The sequence below is a fragment of the Zonotrichia leucophrys genome, chromosome 24 (genome assembly GCF_028769735.1).
Source record: "Zonotrichia leucophrys gambelii isolate GWCS_2022_RI chromosome 24, RI_Zleu_2.0, whole genome shotgun sequence".
NCBI lineage: Eukaryota > Metazoa > Chordata > Aves > Passeriformes > Passerellidae > Zonotrichia > Zonotrichia leucophrys.
The window spans coordinates 567,401-587,459 of NC_088193.1; the positions used below are offsets into that span (position 1 = coordinate 567,401).

Sequence of the window (20,059 nt, forward strand, 5' to 3'; positions counted from 1 at the left end):
AGCCAGGGGTGCTGCAGAGCCAGAGCCCCAGCTGAGCCTAAGGGAACATCAAAGTACTACAGAGCAGTAAAAACATGTTTATAGAACAGTGACTGAGCTGTTTGCTTCCCCTCCTAACATCACCTGAGCATCCTTCAGTCACAGGCTCCTGCCTGACCATGAGTCTTCTCAGAAATCATCACAACTGGGTCCCAAATTTAATGTAATTCCATGGTTTTACTGTGACACAGAATCAGGAATGGCTTGGGTTCAAAGGGACCCTAAAGACCACCCTGCTCCAAACTCCCTGCCCTTCCAGGTTGCTCCAAGCCCTGTCCAGCCTGGGTCTGGAACACCTCCAAGGACGTCTTTCCTTCCTCTCAGATCTCCTTTCTTGTGGCCAAAGGGGCAAAGTCCTTAAACCAGAGCAAGTTCCTGCAGACCCCACAGTCACACCAACACCAGCCACAGCCTCAATGCTCACCATGGATGGCACTGCCAGGCACAGGGCAGCAGGAAGGTGCCCTGTTCAGTGACTGTCCCACCACCCCACATTTGTGTAGGAAGCTTCTCCTGCACCCTCCTTCCCTCCCTGACCTCACAGCAATGCCAGAACACAAAAACAACCTTTTATTTGTCCTGCCCAATCCATTCCCAGACACTGCCACAAGGCTGGTCCCTTATCCAGAGCAGCGATGGGAGCCTTTCATTCCCATTCCTTCAGCCCAGCTCTGAGTGAGACCTGCCACAAAGGAAGACAGTTTAACACCCTTTAATATGTAAACAAGTTTTCAGGAAAGTGGAGCAAACAGAGAGGAAGCAAACAGGTTTTATTTACAGGTTTCCTGACGCTAGGAAGGCACATTTCCATTTCATTCCCATACAAACAGCTCTCTGCTGGGAAGTTCCGCCTTCATCTCCTCATTCACTGCTGTCTGTCCTCTCCAAGGAGGCAGGGAAGTATCTCAATCCTCACGCTTTTTTCCAATCACAAAGCAGCCCAAAATAAACACGAGAAGGCTCTGAACCAGTAAATATTCCTAAGTACTTGACACCCAGTTCCCTGGGAGAGCTGCACAGATTGCACATTCACAGAATGCCGGGATTCTTCGCACATTTTCCAGGCCATGTTTCCCAGAATTTACAGTTTCTTCCAAAATATTGTGCAACATATTACACCACCAGAATACGCAACTGCTTGGCCGGACACACAAGATTGGTTCATTTTCTCTTTTTAATCTCTTTCGGGTGATGTTTCCATTATGATTTTTTCGGCCAAACCAACAATACAATAAAACCATTCCCTAAATCCCCCGAAGAGTTCAAACCATCATCCATTCTGCACCGAGCACCAACTCTGCAAAATTTGTTCTAGCAGAGTATTGGAAGCGAGTCCAATAAGTTGAAAGTCAATTTAATTCTTTCAAATTCAACTACCAGAGATCTGCAGCCTCGCTGGGGAGACAGAAAAATCATATCTATGTATATCTACACATATATCTATACACACACACACAGAGCTGACCTCCCTGCCCTGGTTGCTCCCACCTGCAAGGCCAGGACCCCAGGTAAGGTGGCCAGCACCGCCAGCCACGCTGCATCAGTGCAGCTATGACCACAGAGCTATTCTGGTTTTATGCACAGACTTTACTACCACCTTATAAAAGAAGGATTTCCAGAAGGCAAATGGACCGACGTCTCAAAATAGAGTGTTTACATTAACGCTTGGCAAGCAGAGCCTGCAAACAGAGATGAATAGAGATAAGCTATAAAAAACACCGTGGACGTTTACTTGCTGGAATAGGAGCTTGTAATCCAATTTCAGGTCCTTCTGCCAAGTGTTACACACAGCATCTCAGTGTGTGACGGTTCCAGCCCCGTCCCTCCGCCAGGCTCAGCCAGGAGCAGCGCAGAGGAGCGGCAATTCCGGCGGAACGCTCCATTAAAGAGCAGCTTGGATGGGCTGCGTACCCAAACTCGCTGCCCTTCCATTTGTGAGAGCACTAAAGGACAATAAACGCTGCCTCGGAGGCACGAGGGACACGGGATGAGGGCGGGAAAACAAACCTCTGCTCACCTTTCTGCTGTTAGCGGAGAGCAAACGGGCTCTGCCCGCGCCTGCAGAGCCCACGGATGGAATTACTGCCCGGTAATTACACGCGGCTGTTTGTTCCACACACAGAGCCACGCAAACCCAGCCAACCTGAGCCAGCTCCTCCCGGCTGAGGCACAGCAGGATCACCTTGGAGCAGCGGGCACGGCCCCACTGCCCTGGGAGCAGAGCAGCCCCCAGGACCAGCCCCACCTCCAGAATTCTGCACATCTGAGAACCCCCAACAGCCCCCATTCCACTGCCGTTTGGAGCTTTCAATGCACCGAGTTTTGTTTCCAGAGCTTCCAACACCACCTGACACCCGACAAGCATTCTCCTTCCGCTGGATTTTGGTTTGACACAGCACAGCAGAGATCCCTAATTCAGTTAATCGCTCATCACATAAACAAAGAAACCTCTTGAGAGCCAGAGAGCAACACGCACATGTATTTGCAATGCATAAGAGGATATTTTTTTTAAATGGTAACAATGCAATCTATTCAGTGTGAAGAGTCTGGGAGGCCAATTAAATACTTTGGGTTCCATAATTATAATTGCAGTAATGAATAAGAAGGAGCATTACAGCTTGCACAATGCAGTTCCTCCTCAAGTCAATGATTCAGTTCTTGTCTGCTTTCAACTAACCTTTTGTGTCTCTTCGTATCAGATCTTGCAGATTACTTTGAGTAGAATAAAAATATCCCCAAATATCCCAGGTAATGTAATACATTTGGCATCCCTTGATTATGCCTACACACAGCCTACAGAAGGGATTATGCACTAAATGGATAACGCTCATTTTGATTAATTTTAGACATTAGTGAAAATTCAGCAAGGCACCAGCCACCATCTGAATGCCCCTGGCAAGCCTGTGGTGACAGGGGAAAGCTGAAACTTCATTGCCTGGGGTTTTTTGAGGTTTTCCCCCCCTTTGGAAGAGCTTTTCCTGATCATCCTCTGCCTGGAAAGTGGCTTTGGTAAAGGACTTTGCTCCCTCATTTTCCTCCCACAGCAGCTTTCATCCTCCATGTGTCTGCAGAGATCAGCCTGGGGAAATCGAGGACTCACTCCCAGAAAAGTTAACCCCAAACTGCTCCATTTCTCTTCAGCCAAGTAAGAAATGTGTTTTGGTTGGTTGGGTTGGATGGTTTGGGTATTCTGCCCAACATTCCTAGGACTCCCCCAGTCTTGCTGCCCAGTGTGCATTTTGAGAATCAATCACCTTACAGAAATCCCTTAACTTCTGAGCATTCCCAAACACAGGAAATAAGGGACTTTTCCCACAGAATTACCACATTTGGTAAAACCTTCCCATGATTTCTCATGCGAAACAAAGCCTGAAGGACAAAGGTCTAACACTGGCTGCAGCTGCACAGGCACCAACTGCCCCTCCTTTGTTTGCAGGGAATGAAAACAAGAGATTTGAGCAAATCCAGCTTTGTGAACTCAAAACTTCAGACACTGCCTGCAAGAGAGCAAAGCAACATCCTTCATAGACGCCCAGAGAAAGGGAAAAGTTAATTTTGTTGATGGAAGACCCAAAAAAAGGCAGATCCTAATCTGTGGGAGTGAAAAATCTGCTGCTCTGTACAATAAATGGGACGTGGAGCACCAGACACTGCAGGGATTTATTACCTGAGGAGACAACAACACCCACCTTCTCTCTGGGGTTAAAGCAAGGTGCTTTTGGGCTGTCGCTGCTTGCCAGGAGCACTCTGAGGATCTGATCACCAAGGAACTCCCTGCACATTGCAGTGTACTCTGTGAGTACCACCATGAGAATGAGGCCTTTGGGAATCCCTCTGAACCCAGTGCCTGCCCCAGAAACTCACCTGGGCACGCTGCCCACCTGGGCACACCTCCAGCCACCCTTGGTTTGCTTCTCTTCAGAGAAATCTGATTCCAAACGCAGCCCTGGCCCAGCTGAGGACGGCACGAAAGGAGCCCCTCAGGATCACTAATTGCTGCCTTGCTGCCTTCTCCCAGGGCAGCTCCAGCACCTGTCACCGGGCTGTGAGCAGAGCCCCAGTCCCTGCAATTAGAGCAGCCCTGAACGGCGGGGTCCGAGCACGCGGCCACGAGCTGACATCTCCTGGTGACTGAATCAGAGCATCTTCTAATGAGCCTCGCCTCAAAATCATTTTACATCCATTTGCTCGTGTCAGCATCAATGTATTCAGCATTATCTACCAATTAGTAAACCGGAAAACATTCTTTAGATAATCTAAAATCTCGCTAAAATATTCAACGTGTCATTCATTTACTACAAACTGCCCTATAAAAACAAATTACTGGAACCAGCTGTCACAAAGCAACAAGTGTCTCAGGACAAAGTGGTTTTCAAACCAAGGGCTTTCCAGGGCAGATGTGATGCATCCCCAGCAGAACTGGTCACCCCAACGCTGTCCCTGTCCCCAACGAGCAGGTGAAGCCACCACAGGCATTGAACCAGCAGGAGGATGCAGATCACTCTGCCTTGGATTCAGAAGGACATCCCAGGGATCAGGGGTCAGGGCTGGGAAGGAATTCAGCCTTTTGAAGGATCTGGTGTTTGAGGGTTTGGCTTTCTGGCTCCTTGGACCATTCCAGTGCCAAGGATGCATCACCACGAAGGAGGCACAACCCGAACCAGGCACCTCCTCGGGTGTGCAGTAGGGATGAGCCCATTCTGTTTGGGGTTATTTTGGGGTTTTTCACTCAAAAGAAGCAAAACCCCTTGGTTTTCCCTAAGTTTTGCAGGCACGGGAAGGGTGGTTTGGAGCATGGCTGTTTTTATTTTTAATCTCTTGAGCGTGGCAGAGCAGTAAATCTTGCATTATGCTCTGAAGACTGTCAGGTTTGGGCTTCATTTTGGTCTCAGATTAGACTCCTGAAGCAATGAATCTTCCATCACAGAGGCCATTACCAACCCAGTTTTCCTTCATTTTGGACTGCTTTATCCCTGATTGTGTTATCCAGCTCACCCCAAAGCGCCTCAGCCGTGGGGGCTCAGCAGATCCTGCAGCAGGGGAGGTTTAGGCTGGATATTGGTAAAATTCCTTCCCTTAAAGCCCTGCCTAGAGGGGGTCAGCACCCCTAGAGGGATTTAAAAGCCGTGTGGATGTGGCACTTGGGGACAGGATTTAGCGGTGGCCTCGGCAGTGCAGGGTTAATGGCTGGACTCGATGATCTTACAGGGCTTTTCTAACCTAAACGATTCCCTGATTCTAAATTACCATATGCAAATTGTGATCATTAAAAGGCATTTATAAAAATCAAGTAAAACAGCCCATGAATATTGAAAAACGTTTAAGTGTTAAGTTAAACGACAATTTTCAAAACACACGAAGGAAATCTGACCGTAACCAAGCAGTCCCATGAAATACCATATCTATCATCAACTTTTTAATTACCAATTGATCAACATGTAGACAGTGTAATAGCTTACAGCTTTTAATTACTGAACTATCAAAATTCCAACCAAAAAAGGAACCTCCAGAGATGAAACTGTAATGCTTGATTATTCACTGCTACATAATGAATGATTTGTTTTTAAACAAGATGTCAAGTTCCTCATGTAATCCATCTGGATGTGTGACTCCGCAAAGCTCGCACTGCCCATACTAAGTACTTGGGGCTCCTCTTCTCCCTTCCCTCCTGATCCCACAAGGGTTTTTGGGGGATTTTCCCCCCTTTAAGGCAGAACAGCCCTGGATGGAGGGGATGGCAGGCAGACTGGGTGCCAGAGCGGATCTGGGCACGCTGCTCCAGCTGCCTCCAAGGGGACAGCTCTTGCCTGGCAGGGAGCACACCCAGGCTCCTTGCAGCTTGCCCGTGCTCCCAAATGCAGCTCTGCAGCGAGGAGCACACCAGGGTGGGCAGGCAGGATGTGCTGCCTGGCAGGGAGCACACCCAGGCTCCTCGCAGCTCACCTGTGCTCCCAAATGCAGCTCTGAGGTGAGGAGCACACCAGGGCGGGCAGGCAGGACGTGCTGCCTGGCAGGGAGCACACCCAGGCTCCTCGCAGCTTGCCCATGCTCCCAAATGCAGCTCTGCAGCGAGGAGCACACCAGGGAGGGCAGGCAGGACGTGCTGCCTCTCACACTCCGCACGCAGCATTTGGGATGCAGTCCCGGGTTCTCTCCCCCACAGCCCGAGCACAGCGAGGATTTGAGTGCTGGCATTACACACAGAAGCACTCCGGGGTGGGGAGAGGCTTTTATCTCTGCCCTAAATTCAGCGCTGAGCTGAACATCGCATCCACAAATCCCCTCCACGCACAGCACAGCGCAGCTGGCCTCTCCTCCCGTGCTTTATCCTAATAACCGCTCCGACCTCAGAACTGCAAACCACCCCACAAATCTCCCTTTCTGCAGGCAAACACAAAGGATGCACAGGTTCTCAGGACCGTGATCAGGATCACAGAGCCCTCCGCAATCCTCACCCCCCTGGAGAGGATTCTGCCAAATCCAGGCTTTCTGCCTTCAGAGAGACACTTCCAGAAACACTCGTCTGCTAATTCAGGGCTCTGAGCAGGGATGTAAAGCATTCTGGAAATAAGACTGTTAAACAAGGGCGGCTCAAGCACAGCCTATCAGTCAATTAAAAATAAAACTACCAGCAAATAACACATTTGTTCCATCAGCCCAGTGGCAGGGATGAACATCCCTCAGCCGGAGCCCTGGTGTATAACCCTACAGATGTTCCCTATGCATATCAGCCCCGAATAGTTGTTCCACAGAACAGCATCTGTTCCCAAAAACAGGCAACAAGAGCCTTTTATTCTCCCTCCATCACAGCCTGGGAGCCCCAGTTGCTGCCAGCCAAACCCGACAGCACTTCCCCCATAAATTCACCCACTGCAGCCACATCTGGGCTTTGATTTCCACACGGAAACCACAGGCTCCTTCCTCACACTTCCCTTGGGAAGCTGCTCGCACGCCGAGCTTGTACACATTTCCACATAAGAAATTCAGTAATCAGTCCAGGAGCTGTAAGCACTTATGACAACAATATCTATCAACACTTAACCATATTTACAACTAAATCATGTAAATACCAGGCAGCTCTCCTCTGCATGCTGATAATCTGGACAAATGAAGGCTGAAAAAAGCCACTCCAGGAGGAGACCAGGCAAACAGAAGCACGTTGGGTGGGAAACAAGCAGTGATGGCACTCCAGGATCACCGACAGCACAAGCTGAGCCCCCAGAGCCACCCTGCCTGCCACAGCCACGAGCCCCCAGCCATCCACACCTCCCTGGGCTTGGCTTTGTGCATTTTCTGTATATACGTGTGTATTTCATGTCCATTTCCTAAACACTCCATCCATGGGATCAGTACATTTCTCAGAAAAACAGGGACGAGCTGCTTCCACAGCTACCCAGAGCTCTTCCCTCTCCATCTGCCTTTGAAATCCTTGTAAATCCGAGGAACCAATTTAAAATTAAAAGATCCCAATTTCAGAGAGGCTTTTCTGTCGCCCTCCCTCACTCCCCCAGGATGGACCATTTTATTACACCCATTAAAGTGACAAAAGTGACTTTTCAGCTGGTTCACTGAAATGCCGCTTCCACAGCAGTTCAGGCAAACACTTTCCCAGACCTTTACAAAGGAAAAGTGATTCCGTATGTAATTGGATTTTTTGGCACAACAAAAATACCAAGTTATTAAAGCTCTCACATGGCTTTGGATTGTGTCTTTAATGGACGCCAGCATCCTCAACTGCTACAAAGACATTTTACATGAAGCAACGAGGAGCTGCATTTCCAAAGGTTCCCCAGAGGATTCAGGGACAGCTTTCAGCAAGATTTGCTCCTTGGGCAGTGAAATCCAGGAGGAGGAGAATCCCACCACCACTCTGCTCCAATATCCTCCTTGTGCATGCACACCCACCAACATCCACAGCAATTATTCCAGCACAAAATCCCCTCTCCCTCAGGACACCCACTGGACTGGTCACTCCACTCTCTCTGGGAAGAAGCAAATGGCCAGGCTGAAAATAGCTTATTAATCCTCATTTGTTTCCTGCAGGATCATTTCAGCCACTCCCTACCTTCAGAAAGGATTTTTACACCCCACAGGCCCCATCACCCATGGAGAGTTATTTTCATTTCTTTATCCTGCCTTGCCCAAAGAAGTCGGATTTAGAGGGATGCAGTGCATGAGGGGGAAGGAGAGGAAGAAGCAGTGGCTTGTGAGTACAACACGTTGTCCACAAGATATTTACTCTTGTAGGAACTTAGAATGAGTTATTCTGAAGGAAACACTGAAATCCCATTTAATGGGACTCTGCTAAACCTCCCCCTTTCCAAAACAGGAATGAGACCAATAGACCCACCCAACCTCAACACAAAACAGAGTATCCCAGACCCAACAGCTGGACCGACCTTCCTGAGCTGCATTCCACACACATCATGTTGTGTTAACACGAAAATTTTGGATGCAATTTGCTAATGAGAGCCTGGAGGAGCATCCTTTAACTGTGCATCCAAAATTCTCCCAGAGTGATTTAAGAGCCAGAGCACTGGGTTTGCTGTAAAGCCTCTGTTTACAAGGCTCCACGGATCCCTACAGAGCAGTAAGTGATTTGCCTCCAAGAATTTCCTTTATTCCTCCTCTCGGAGCGTCTCCCCGTTCCCTGGCGGGTCTGAAGGGAACACTGTTAATCTCCCGTCTATCCCACTTTAATCTTCACCCTTCCCAGGGAGAGGCACGGCTCTGCTCCTCGTGCTGAGGAAGCAATACCTGGCAGTTATGGATTCGGGGAGTTGATTAAACCTGTGCCTTCTGTTAAAGATTCCAGGGAACGATTAGGGCTGTAAGACCTTTAAATCGAAGGAAAAGCTGTTTGTGTGGCCAGAGCTCAGCAACCTCAGCGTGGGACTCGCTCTCGGTGCTTCTGCCTACTCAGAGATGAGTAATGTCTCCTCTGGAGGCACCCACAGACCAGGAGCTGAGGAAAACGGGGCTGCGTGACTGTGACGGGGCAGGAAAAGGCACCGTGTGCCCTGACCCTGCAGACAGACTCTGAATGATGCTGCCTTCATCCCGAGCAGTCTGTAAAATCACAGCAAATGAAGGGCAGAAAAGTGCCAAAGGAGAAATCACACCCACACTCTGTGCCCCAAGAGAACCCCCCTGCATCCGCCTGAACAGTGACTATGGACAAGGAGCAGGAGCAGGTTACACAGGATCTGCTCCATCCCAGCACGAGTCCCCACAAGCACAGGGCTGTCACAGAGCCCTGATCCAGACAGGGATCCGCTCTGCCTCTCACCCTCCAGGACAGGAATCCTCCTGCACACTGGGGAGCCACACGCTGCTCCTCCCGACTGCACAAATGAGGGTGGCAAAGGAACGGATGTGCCTGCAGAACCAGAGCTGCTGTCAAGCCAACACCACGACAACTCTTCCCAAGGCAAGCAGGGCTTTGGCTGTGTTTGCTCCTGCTGAGCCCACCCTGGGAAGGCTGGCTGGCTCCGAGGAGTGCTGACAAACCAAGCGTCCCCAGCAGCTCTGCCTGACACAGCTGAGGGCTGATGATGACAGGCATTCGGGGCTTTGATGGTTGTCAGCAGCTTCCCTGTGCAGGAGCCCAGCCAGGCAGTCACAGGGAACCAAACGGGGACAGCATCATTGGGATCTCACAGTGCCCCGTCAGCCACAGCCCTCCCCAGCAAGGCAGAGATCTGGCACAACAAGGGCTTTGCAAGAGCTGCTGACACCAAACCAGCACAGCGTGCTTTCTGCTCAAAGAGCCTGTGAGTGCATGGCAAGGCCTGTCCTCGAATAGCTGAAAACAGCACCTAATTCCATACAGAGTGGGAAAAGCAGCAGCAGTAACCCTTGGGAGCTCCCCTGCTTCCACCAGGCTTCCAACACCATGTCTGCATTAGCCAACGGAATGAAGATGTCAAACAGGCAATGGGAGCACAGGCAAAGGGGTCCAACCATGTTTCCACGCAAAATAGCTCAGAATGAGAATGCAAAACAAACCCAGCTACAGCAATGGCCCTCTAATGTGGATATTTCAGGTTCTCATTACTGTGAAACCAGTCAGGATCAGCAGAACAACCTCACAACCAAACCCCATGGAGCAATGCAGGGTTTCTGTGAGCACAGGCACTGCAGCAGTGCAGGTGAACAACCAGGTGCTTGGAGCAGTGCCAGCATCAAAGACATGGATGGATGGATGGATGGATGGATGGATGGATGGATGGATGTCCACCTGCACCCAGCCAGCGCACAGACACTGCATGAAGAGAAGCCTTTGCAGCTGAGCCAGCAGCTCTCCCCCCTGGTTTGACCCAGCTGCACCACTGCAACACCTCTCCACAGACAGAGTTATCCCGTGCCAACCAGGGCAGCGAGGCAGAAATGGCTCTGGAGACAGCCACAGCGCTTCCCCAAGGTCAGGGATGCACTGGCATCACGGAGCACACCCCAGAGCAGCATCACTGTGATAAATGCACAAAGTGAGAGCGCTCTCTCTGCAGAATTGGGGACAGATGTGCCTCTGCTCGGCTACAGAACCAGGGCCGTGGGGGCACAGGGAGCCTTTATTTCTGTGTGTTAGCCCAGAGGCTACACACAAAGTTCCCTTTCCAGCCCAATTCTCACAGAGCCCGACTTTGCTGCAACCCCAGCTCCAAAGCTGAACACGAGTCATGTTGAAAGTGCTCTGCCAGGGAAGCTGCCAGGCAGCCTCATTTAAAAACAGGGAAGCAGCAACAAGCAGTTCCTCATGCTTGATCCGATTACTCTGATCTCTCTTTTGACGCTGCAGACTCAGGCTCGTATTTCTATTGCTGCACGGGGGGAGAAGGGGAGGGAGGGAATGTCACTTTGCTGCTTCATATTTCTCTCTTCCTGTCACACTCTGGAGAGGGGATCTACACTGCAGGAGCAGGGTGGGAGCGGGGTCTGGGGTGCTCCCACCTCGCAGATGAGGTGGCACACGCCCCGGGTGACAGGACCCCATCCCAGTACAGCACTCCCAGACCAGCCTTGATGGAGCTCGCCCCAGTCTGGCCTCATGCTCTCCATGAGAAATTCATCTCCATAAAAGCATTGCCGCTCTGTTCCTGTACCAACCGTTGAGGTCTCTCAGTCCAAGATCACCACACTCAGGAGCAGCGCCCAAGGGCATCCCTGTGAAGGGAAGGCCCCACTGCAGAGCTCCAGCCAGAGCCCTGCTGACAGCGTGGGGCATGCAGTGACATTTCCATTCTGCAAGCAGACCTTGGAGGAGATCATAAATCAGGTACAGGCTCACTAACTGCTAAAAGAGGACACCACGAGATCAGAGCAGTTTATTCCAGACGTAACCTGAACCCAGGGGTTTATACACCCAACTGCTCCAGGCTGAGCACAACTTTAAGAGGCAGCGTGACCCTGCAGGCAGCCTTGGCTCTGATGGCTCACTGGCATCTCCCTGACCTGCAGGCAGACATCTCCACCCCCATGGCTCAGCCAAGGGCTCCAGAAAATGGGACATTTCCTAGGGAAGGCTCAGCCAGGAGTGTAACTGCTGAGGGCAAACTTCACAGCTGGGCTTGGCAGAGGAGCAGAGTTTCCAACACAACTTTTTCCCACTGCCAAATGCACACCTGGGCTTTAAAACCCATTGGCAGTCGTTCACTGTAAAGAGACTATTCCCCTTCCAATGCTGGCACCTGACTGGAACTGCCCTAGGAGGGGAGGGGGACCTGGGCTGTGCCACTGGGGCAGGACCAGAGCAAACCCAGCACAGAGCTGCCAGCAGGCAGCACCAGTCTATGAGACTCTCAGCAAACCATCAACACCAAGGAGCTCCAGCACTTCCAGGGACAAAAAAACACCTAAAAAAGCAAAACTAAAGACATTTTCCAGTTAAGCTACAGCCCACAAAAGTTTTAGATCTCTGAGCAAAGATGTGCCTAAGTATCTCTTTGATCCTTCAGACTGGAACTTAATGGGGTATCAAATATTCTACTGATTCACCTTGAGAATTTGGTAAGGGCAGAGTCTTTGTAATGCTCAAGTTTTTAAACCACAGAAGAACACAGTAAATTAAAACCACACCACAGGGTAAAAATAGCCAGCCCAGCCCTACAGAGGGACATTGTTGGTCTAAAATAACCAGGAGTGGAGGGCAGCAAATGTCCCTGGTACGTCCCAGGCAAGCGTTTTAAATGCAAGCAGCCACCAGCCACACACTGCGGGTGAGCGTGTGGCGTGGGCTCAGCAATGGCTCCGAGAAACCCCGAGAGGCAAATCTCCTTGGGGATCTGCATTCCTCGCTGGAATCCGGGATGGGTGAAACACACTGACACGAAACTCGGGTTTGCAGAGCCTCATCCAGCAGCGTACAGCGGTTTGCAGGGCTCCCCAACACCCAACCCAACGCCCTGCCAAGATGTGAGAGCCTGATGCGCAACACAGCAGGAAAACCGAGAGGTTCAACAGGTACCGAGGACACCGGGAAGAAGAAAAACTGTTTCCACAGCAAAAAAGGCTGACAGCAGGCGGGTGGCGGTCACACATGGGCAGGGCCAGCAGAAGAGTCGCCTGCAGCCACAGTATGGCAAATTAAAAACTGCAATAACTAAATGCAGCTCGTGGCTGAACCACAGCTCATCTCATGGGGCAGGGCCGGCCCACGGCTCGCTGTGTTCCCAATTAGCAGGGCTGGGAGCGAATGGAGCCTCGTGGCACTTCCCCTGCGCTCGCCTGCGCACAGCCCAGCCCGCCCTGCTCCCCAGCACGCCGCCCGGAGCGCCGAGCCCACGCTGGGCGACCTTCAAAGCCTTCGTGGCGGAGCTCCCCAGGAACCGCAGCAGCAGCTGCTCCTGCAGCCGGCAATTACAGCCCGGGAAAGAGACTGATTTATGGAACTTAAACAAGTACATACCACTCCTAATTACAACATTCCACCTAGGGTCTCTCCTTCATGGCAGGTTTCCACGGCGTCCCTTTATTTAGCGCCGGTGGGTTTGCACCTCACAATGTCCCCCGGAGGAACAAGCACAACTCATTTTTTTAACATGTAGCATCCAATTTCTCGGTAGACCCTGGCGGTGTGTCCAGCTTTGCTTGTGCTCTCAATGCACTGTGTTAAGCATTCACTTCCTGGCTCAGCTCCAGGGAAGGCTGCAGCCTCACGCTCCTCTCCTGGAGCCTGCTCACATCTGGAGCCGCAGACAGGAACCGAAATGTTTGGATACAGGAGGGAGCCCCTGCTTTCCTGACAGAAGTGCCACCAACACCCAGAAGAGGAACAGGTTGTCAAAACCCCTATACAAAGTCTGACAATAATCCCTAAAAAACAGCCATTCAAGAGAAACATCCAGAAAACTCTGCCTACACGCAGGAAGGTGGCATTGCTTTTTCTGAGGAGCGCTCGGATGGTCCATTCAGGCAGAGGGTGTATCCAGGCTGGAACACAGGTCTGACTCCGGGCAGACGCAGGGTTAAGGAGCTGACCCATTTTCCAGGCAGCAATAGGGCACAGAGCTCACCGCTGATGGCACAGGCACGGCCCCACCGGCGCTGGCAGGGCCGGGGAAGGCTCGCCAAGCGCCCGGCCGACGGAGCCAGCGCTGTTTGATTACAGAGCCTCCTTTATTTACACACCAGCAAAGACAGCGCAAGGCAAACAAAGGCGACGGCAGCGCAGCATCGGCAGCACGGCCGGGGGGTCCCCGGGGAGCGCGGCTCTTCTCCGGCCTCCTGTCACCGCAGCCACCTCTGCCACCAGCAGCGGCCACCCGTGCCAAGGGACACCGGCAGCGCCCATCCCCATGGCAGCGTCCATCCAACAGCGTCCACCCGGGGATGTCCATCCTGCAGAAGGTGCTGACAGCCGCCCCCTCCTCAGAGCCGAGCACGCACGGAGCGCAGCGATCTCCTCGCCTTGCCATCCTCAGGAGCCTCCTTGGCAGTGGTTTCAAACCAGATTGTCGTGCTTATAAACCTGGGCTCAACTGCCTACACGCAAGACAAATGAGCCCAAGCTGCAACCCAGATGGATCGCTTTATTCCCCAGCCCCTTCCCCGCCGGTGTTTGCGTCGCATGCAGAACGCAGCGCGTGTTGCTGAAGGCCAGGGACGAGCAGCCTCGCCTCGCTTGCATACAAAGGCTCCTTGGAAACTCACGCTGTGTTTACAAAGGAGCCTGGCTCAGCGCAGCCGCGCTGGGAGCACTCCCTGCCTTCATGGGGGCTTCTCCGGGGCCGGTTTGGTGTTGGCAGACACGGAGGCAGCGGCCACAAGCAGCCCTGGCCAGCTCCGTGCCACGGCCGGGTCACGGCTCCACGCCAACGCCGTCTCCAAACACCTCCTGAGGCTGCTGCTGGAAAGTTGCTGTCCCTGAAGTGCCGAGTGCCAGCGCAGACCGACTCTGAGTTCCAGCCCAGCGTAGCCCAGGCGCCTCAGAGTGAGCCGAGAGCGCTCCTCAGCCCTCGCCCTGCTGCACAGGGGCATCAGGAGCTCCACGAACCGCAGAGCATCGGGAGCGGCTGGAGAGGAACCACGGACACACACGGATCCACCCGATCGCACAGGCTCATCCCAAACCCAGCCTCGCTGCTGCCTTTTGCTGCTCCAGCCGCCTCGCTGAGAGGAGGCAGCAGAACCCTGAGCCACGCTCCGCATCACGGGGTGCCACCACGGCGGTGACACAGCGCTGGCACCGCTGTGCCTCGGGTGGCAGCCGTGCGGGAGCCACAGCCACAGCACTCTGCGCTGTGCTGCTGCCTCACACTAATTCCCTCTTCGCAGAACACTGGAGCTAACACTGTTAGCTTGGAAAAGGGGGAGAATGGGGGGGAAAAAGAGAAAAAAGGGTCCTCAGCTGTAAGGAAATTTTGCCTAAACGCAGACAGTCTGGGATTTTATCCTGCGATTCACAACACAGCACCGCAACCACAAAATATCTGTCTTACCACAACCTCAGCGCACGCCGCGCGGTGCTTCTCACCCCGGCGCTCGGGTCAGGCACAGCCGCTGCGAGCCAGCATCCAGCCCTGCTTTTGTTTCCCTTCAGCAGCTCTGCGACCCCAAATCACAGTTCCACCCGTTGGCTGGGCAGCGGCGAACAGGCTGAGCCTGCCGGGGATCACTGGCCTCCAGCTAAAAACTGCTCTTAGAGAATTGAGGTGAGCGCGACAGCAAAACAAAGGATGAACGCGGCCGGCCAGGAGCCGGGCTCGTATTCCCAACCTGGTGCCCAGGTCACAGCGGCGGGAGGCTCGCCAGGCAGCGAGAAGCACCGAGCACACAAACAGCACCTTGTGACGAGACACCTGGGAATCTACAGCACAGCGCCCGCAGAAGCCCGGGCGCGGGGAGCCGGAGCGGAGCGTTTCCTCAGAGCCGCCGCGCTGGCTCCTCTCCTTCGCCCCGGCTCCCCGGAACGGGCTCGGGGCTGCGGAGCGCCGGCACCGGGGCAGAGCCGCCCGTGGGGCTGCCCGGCGCAGCCGGGAGGCGCAGCCCCGGTCGGAGCCGGCGGGCGGGCACGGCCCCGCTCGCGGGGAGAACAAGCTGAAAACGACCCCGGCGCTCTCCCCCCACCACCAGCCCACCAAAAAGGGCGCCCGGGAAGAGCGGGGAAGCATGGACATGTACACAGGCTGTGAATAAAGCTCTTTGTTCGCCGGGCTGGCGGCCCCTTCGTCCCCCCTTTCCTACGAGCGGGATTCAACAGATCGTTCAATGGCCTCTTGTTCTTCCCAAACATCCCGGACACAGCACCGCTCCTACGGCCGTGTGGCACCGTGCCGCCCCACGGACGTACTGGAAACGTGAGCGGCGTTAACGGGGGATGCTCGAACCGAAGCCACCGGACACGAGCGCAGGTCGCTGCTGCGGCTCCGGGCTCGGCGGGGAGCGAAGCCAGGCGGGGTGGGGGGATCGCCCAACGCCCGGGGGACACCGCACCCCGAGGGTGCCGCGGAGAGAACGCAACCGGCCCCGCTCGGGGGGCCTCGTTAGCCACACTGAACCAGCGCCCGCTCCAGCCGCAGCGCCCCAGCCCCGAGCGATCGCCCCGAGCGCGCCCGGCTGGGCGGGGGGCGCGGCTGCGGCGGGGGCCCCGGGGGAGAGGGGAGAGCAAGGAGAGAGAGGGTGGGAAGCGAGGAAGACGGAGAGAGAGAGGAAGAGGGAGAGCGACGCGCCGCGCAAGTTCCACTCAGATTCCAACAGGTTCCCCGCTCCCGCAGGGGTGCAGCATCCCCGCGCCGCCGCAAACACCGGGGGGGCGGAGAGGGGGGAGATGGAGGGGGCGCGCAAAGCAATTAGTTTTTAATTGCGGGGCCGCTGATGACCCCCGGGGCAGCGGAGAAGCCGCTTCCATGGAAACCGGCAGCGGCTGCCCGCGCCGCCACGCGCGGGTGACCCCGCCCGCCGCTCCCGCCGCCGGGGGCGCTTCCCCGGGACCACCGAGCGCTCCGGGCACGGCCCGGGCCGGAGGAGGGCGGGCGGGCTCGCCCCGCACCCGCCGCAACCGGGGCCGCCCGAGCGCCGCCGCGGTCCCCGAGCGCGAACGCCCCTCCGCGCGCCGCCCGCCCGGTACCGCCCGTCCGCGCGGAGCCCCGTGCGCGGGGCCGCGTCCCTCCTACCTCGGGGGATGATGGCGGCGGCGGACAGGAGCAGCAGCAGCAGCGGGAGGAGCCCCGGAGCGCCGCCGCCGCTGCCCGCGGGGCCGCTGGGCTGGGCGCGACCCGCCATCGCCGGCACCTGCCTCGCTCTGCCACCGCCGCGCGCCGCCCGCGGGAGATGGCGCGTCACGGGGCGGGGACACGGCGGCACGCTCCGCCCCGCGCCGAGCGGGGCCACGGGCGGGCGCAACCGAGGCGCGGCCCGGGCGCCGCCGACCCCCAGAACACCGAGGGCACGGGCGGCTCCGAGCGCGGCCGGCCCGACCCCCGAACAGGGCACGGGCGGCTCCGAGCGCGGCCGGCCCGGCCCCCGAGCGGGGAGCACCGAACGGGGCACGGGCGGCACCGAGCGCGGCCGGCCCGGCCCCCGAGCGGGCGGGCTGGCGGGGAGCGCCATGGCGGGGCCGTGCCCCCGCACCCCGCACTGCCCCGGGCCCGCACCGCCCCCGGGCCCCGCCCCGCCGCGCCCCACCCGCAGCTTTCACCCCTTTTGTACCCCACAAAGCTGGTTCCACCCCAGCATCCTTCCTCCCGCGGGCCCCCCCCGCCAGCGCTCTCTGTCCCGCAGTGTCCCCCCCAGCATCCCCGCGTTCAGCAGCGTGCGGTCCCCCAGTGTCTGTGTCCCCTCTCTGCCCCGGTGCACCCTCCCGGTGGGACCGTGTCCCCCTCCCCGTGCCGCTCCCCGCCGGAGCGGGCCCCGCGCCGCTGGAGGCGGTGTTGAGCCTCGGCGGCTCCGGGGGAGCGGAGCGGCCGGAGCCCACGAGCCCCCCGGCGGCGGCGGTCGGGGCTCGGTAACCGCAGCCCGGCAACCAAGCCACCTTTTCTGCGTATTCTCACCCACGCACCGGATTTAAACGGAGCAAATGGGCGAGTAAAGCCCCGGAGCTGCGCCCTGCCGTCCCCCCGAGTGCTCAGCTGGACCGTAACACGCGGCAAACGGAGCGGCCGGGGTCACCGGGGGATTCATCCCGCCCGGGAAGGGTCCAGGCTTTCCCCCTACCCACGGCACCAGCAATGGAACCATGGAATCGCTGACAATGGGTCCATGCAAGCGTTAATGGAGCAAATGCAGAGGATGTCGAATATTCCCAACCTTATTAATTGGGTTATTCCAAGTTAACCTGAGGCAGGTGAATTGTCAGTTCAACTTCATCATCCCAGATTCTGCCAAGCTTGAGGTTAAAACCGCCCAGGGCAAGCACTGAGTCACACTGTGGGGCTGGAGAGAGCTTTCACCCTTTGGAATGTGAAACCAAGCTGATTTCACAACCAAGAAAACCCAAAATGCTTCTGCTGGGGACTTGGTTTGAGGCATCACCACCTCCCCATGCCACTCTCTGTCCCCCATGATGACAAGCTTTTCTGCTCCATAGCCGTGCCAAACATCTGTTTCCTGCTCAACAAGTAGAGTTTTGAGCCACCATAACCATCACGGTCCCGTAACTAAGCCAGCTTCACCCCAGTTAGTGAGAAAGCCCTTGTTTTACACTGGGACCCCAAATTCCCTCCTCTCCAGGAGGACTCCAGCCCCAGCAAATCCAGCAGAGCAGCTCCACTGGCCGCTGTGCCATCCCACATCCAGGCATCCCTAAACGTGTGTGCCTGTCCCCAAATACCCAGTGCAGCCCCCCTGCACGATATCCCACACTGCGACCCGCTGCGCTCAGACATCAATGCAGAGACAACCCCTATTAACTAAACAGGTTTATAATAATTCAAGGATTCCGAGGGTGAGGACAATAAGTAGTAGGAAATACAATTTGCATAATAAATATCAATATCACAACAGCTAAAGCAAACCATGACAAATTATCCGCTGGTAAATGGCCGGGAGATTATAGAATGCAAATTGCAAATGCTGAACTCTAGGAAATGACTGCCCTCACCTCCCGCGTCTCGTCGGCAGACGGACGGGGACTCGGGACGGGCTCAAACTGCCGATGCTCCTGCTGGAGACGTCTTAGTGCCTTCCATTATGCATCAGCTCTCATTTCGAGAGGAAAGCGATTTCCTCTGTCCTGGAAGCTTAGCCTCACATTATTTGTCACAGAGTGTTTAGCAGTGATGCCGCTGCAGCGCGAGGCCCGCTGGCAGTGATTGAAAGCTGCATTAAATCAAATCACCAGCAGCCAGGAGCCGGGAGTGGCACGGGGAGGGTGGGCACAGGGCTGGGCATGAAGGACCACGGAGACTGACCTGAGCCACGAGCACAGAGGTGTAATCGAGGGTTTTACAGGATGAGGTCATCCCTGAGTCCTGCTGGCCGAGTGGGCACTCACTCCTGAGACTCATTGATGCCAGGGATGGAATGCCCTGTGCCAGCTCTGGAGCAAGGCTTAAAGCTGTGACCCAGGGAAAACCAAGGCCCAGCAACGCCTGTGGAGGCCCCTCCAGAACTTTGCATCGGGGCGAGGAGAGGAGCCAGGGACAGAGGAGAGCTCCCAGGACGCTGCTCTGAGCTGCCAGCAGTGAGGCTGAAGCGCAGCATCCCCTGAAATCGAGCTGTCCCCAGGCCGCCAGCTGCAGCTGCAGCAATGCCACTCCAAAGATCAGCTTTCCTTGCCTTGACATGGGTCAGGAGCGGCAGGAATTCCTCCTGGGAGCCTCACCCGTGCCACTTGGAGACCCTTCCCATGTGTCATTCTGGCTCCCCCCGCTGCGGCTTAGCACATCTCAAAGACCAGATGGTGTTTTTGCATTTTAAACCAAATAAGCCATTGTTTGTTAATTCAGCCTTTAAATCAGAGCAGAAATGAACTTAAAAATGAGAATTCCAATCTGTGGTATATTTCCAGAGACAGAGCCAAGCCCCACAGTTTCAGACGCAGAGAGAAAGGCAGGAGAAGGATCAAGGCGATTTGTGCTCTATCCCCCTGTGGCACAGCACAGGACAGTGGCTTGGACATGCTTGGAGTGGCATTTGGAAGCAGGATGAAGCCTTAGATCCATGGATGAGCAGCAGCTGCTGCCAACACACTGGGCCAGAGATTGGAGCAATCCTGGTGCAAGCTGGTGCCAGTCCTGCCTCTGCCACCATTGGGAATGGTCTTAGGGGACACAGCATCACCCAAGGGATGGCTAATTACAAATAACTGGCACTAATCACATCCACTGCAGAAGAATTTATGGTAGAAAATGTTTTCGGATGGGATTACAAAACCAATGATCAATCAGTTCCCTTTCCTTGGTTTCACGGATGGACAAAGGGACCTAAAGTGCTGTTCCCTACATCCCTACGTGTAAGAAGGGAAAAAGGACCTGAAACCACCCAAGTTTTCCCTCCTAGGAAAGGACAATCCCCCAGAACTCGTGCAATTCAGAGCTGCCATTCCTGTGTGGCTCTTTGAGGCTCACATTAAAGGTGCTGCAGA

At 55.1% G+C, this 20,059-nt stretch overlaps 1 protein-coding gene across 8 annotated transcripts in view; it reads right to left on the bottom strand.

Annotated features, from left to right (window-relative positions):
- Positions 1-16,808, bottom strand: part of CADM1 (cell adhesion molecule 1) — a 133,015-nt gene extending 116,207 nt beyond the window's left edge. For 5 of the 8 annotated variants that reach the window (XM_064732152.1, XM_064732151.1, XM_064732149.1 and 2 more), the window contains exon 1: positions 16,650-16,807. In XM_064732152.1, the coding sequence (XP_064588222.1) occupies positions 16,650-16,758 (109 nt within the window). In that variant the 5' untranslated portion in view covers positions 16,759-16,807. Of the gene's footprint in view, positions 1-16,649 lie in introns of all 8 variants that reach the window. The other 3 variants (XM_064732146.1, XM_064732147.1, XM_064732144.1) reach the window with 1 other exon arrangement.
- Between the last annotated feature and the right edge of the window lie 3,251 nt (positions 16,809-20,059).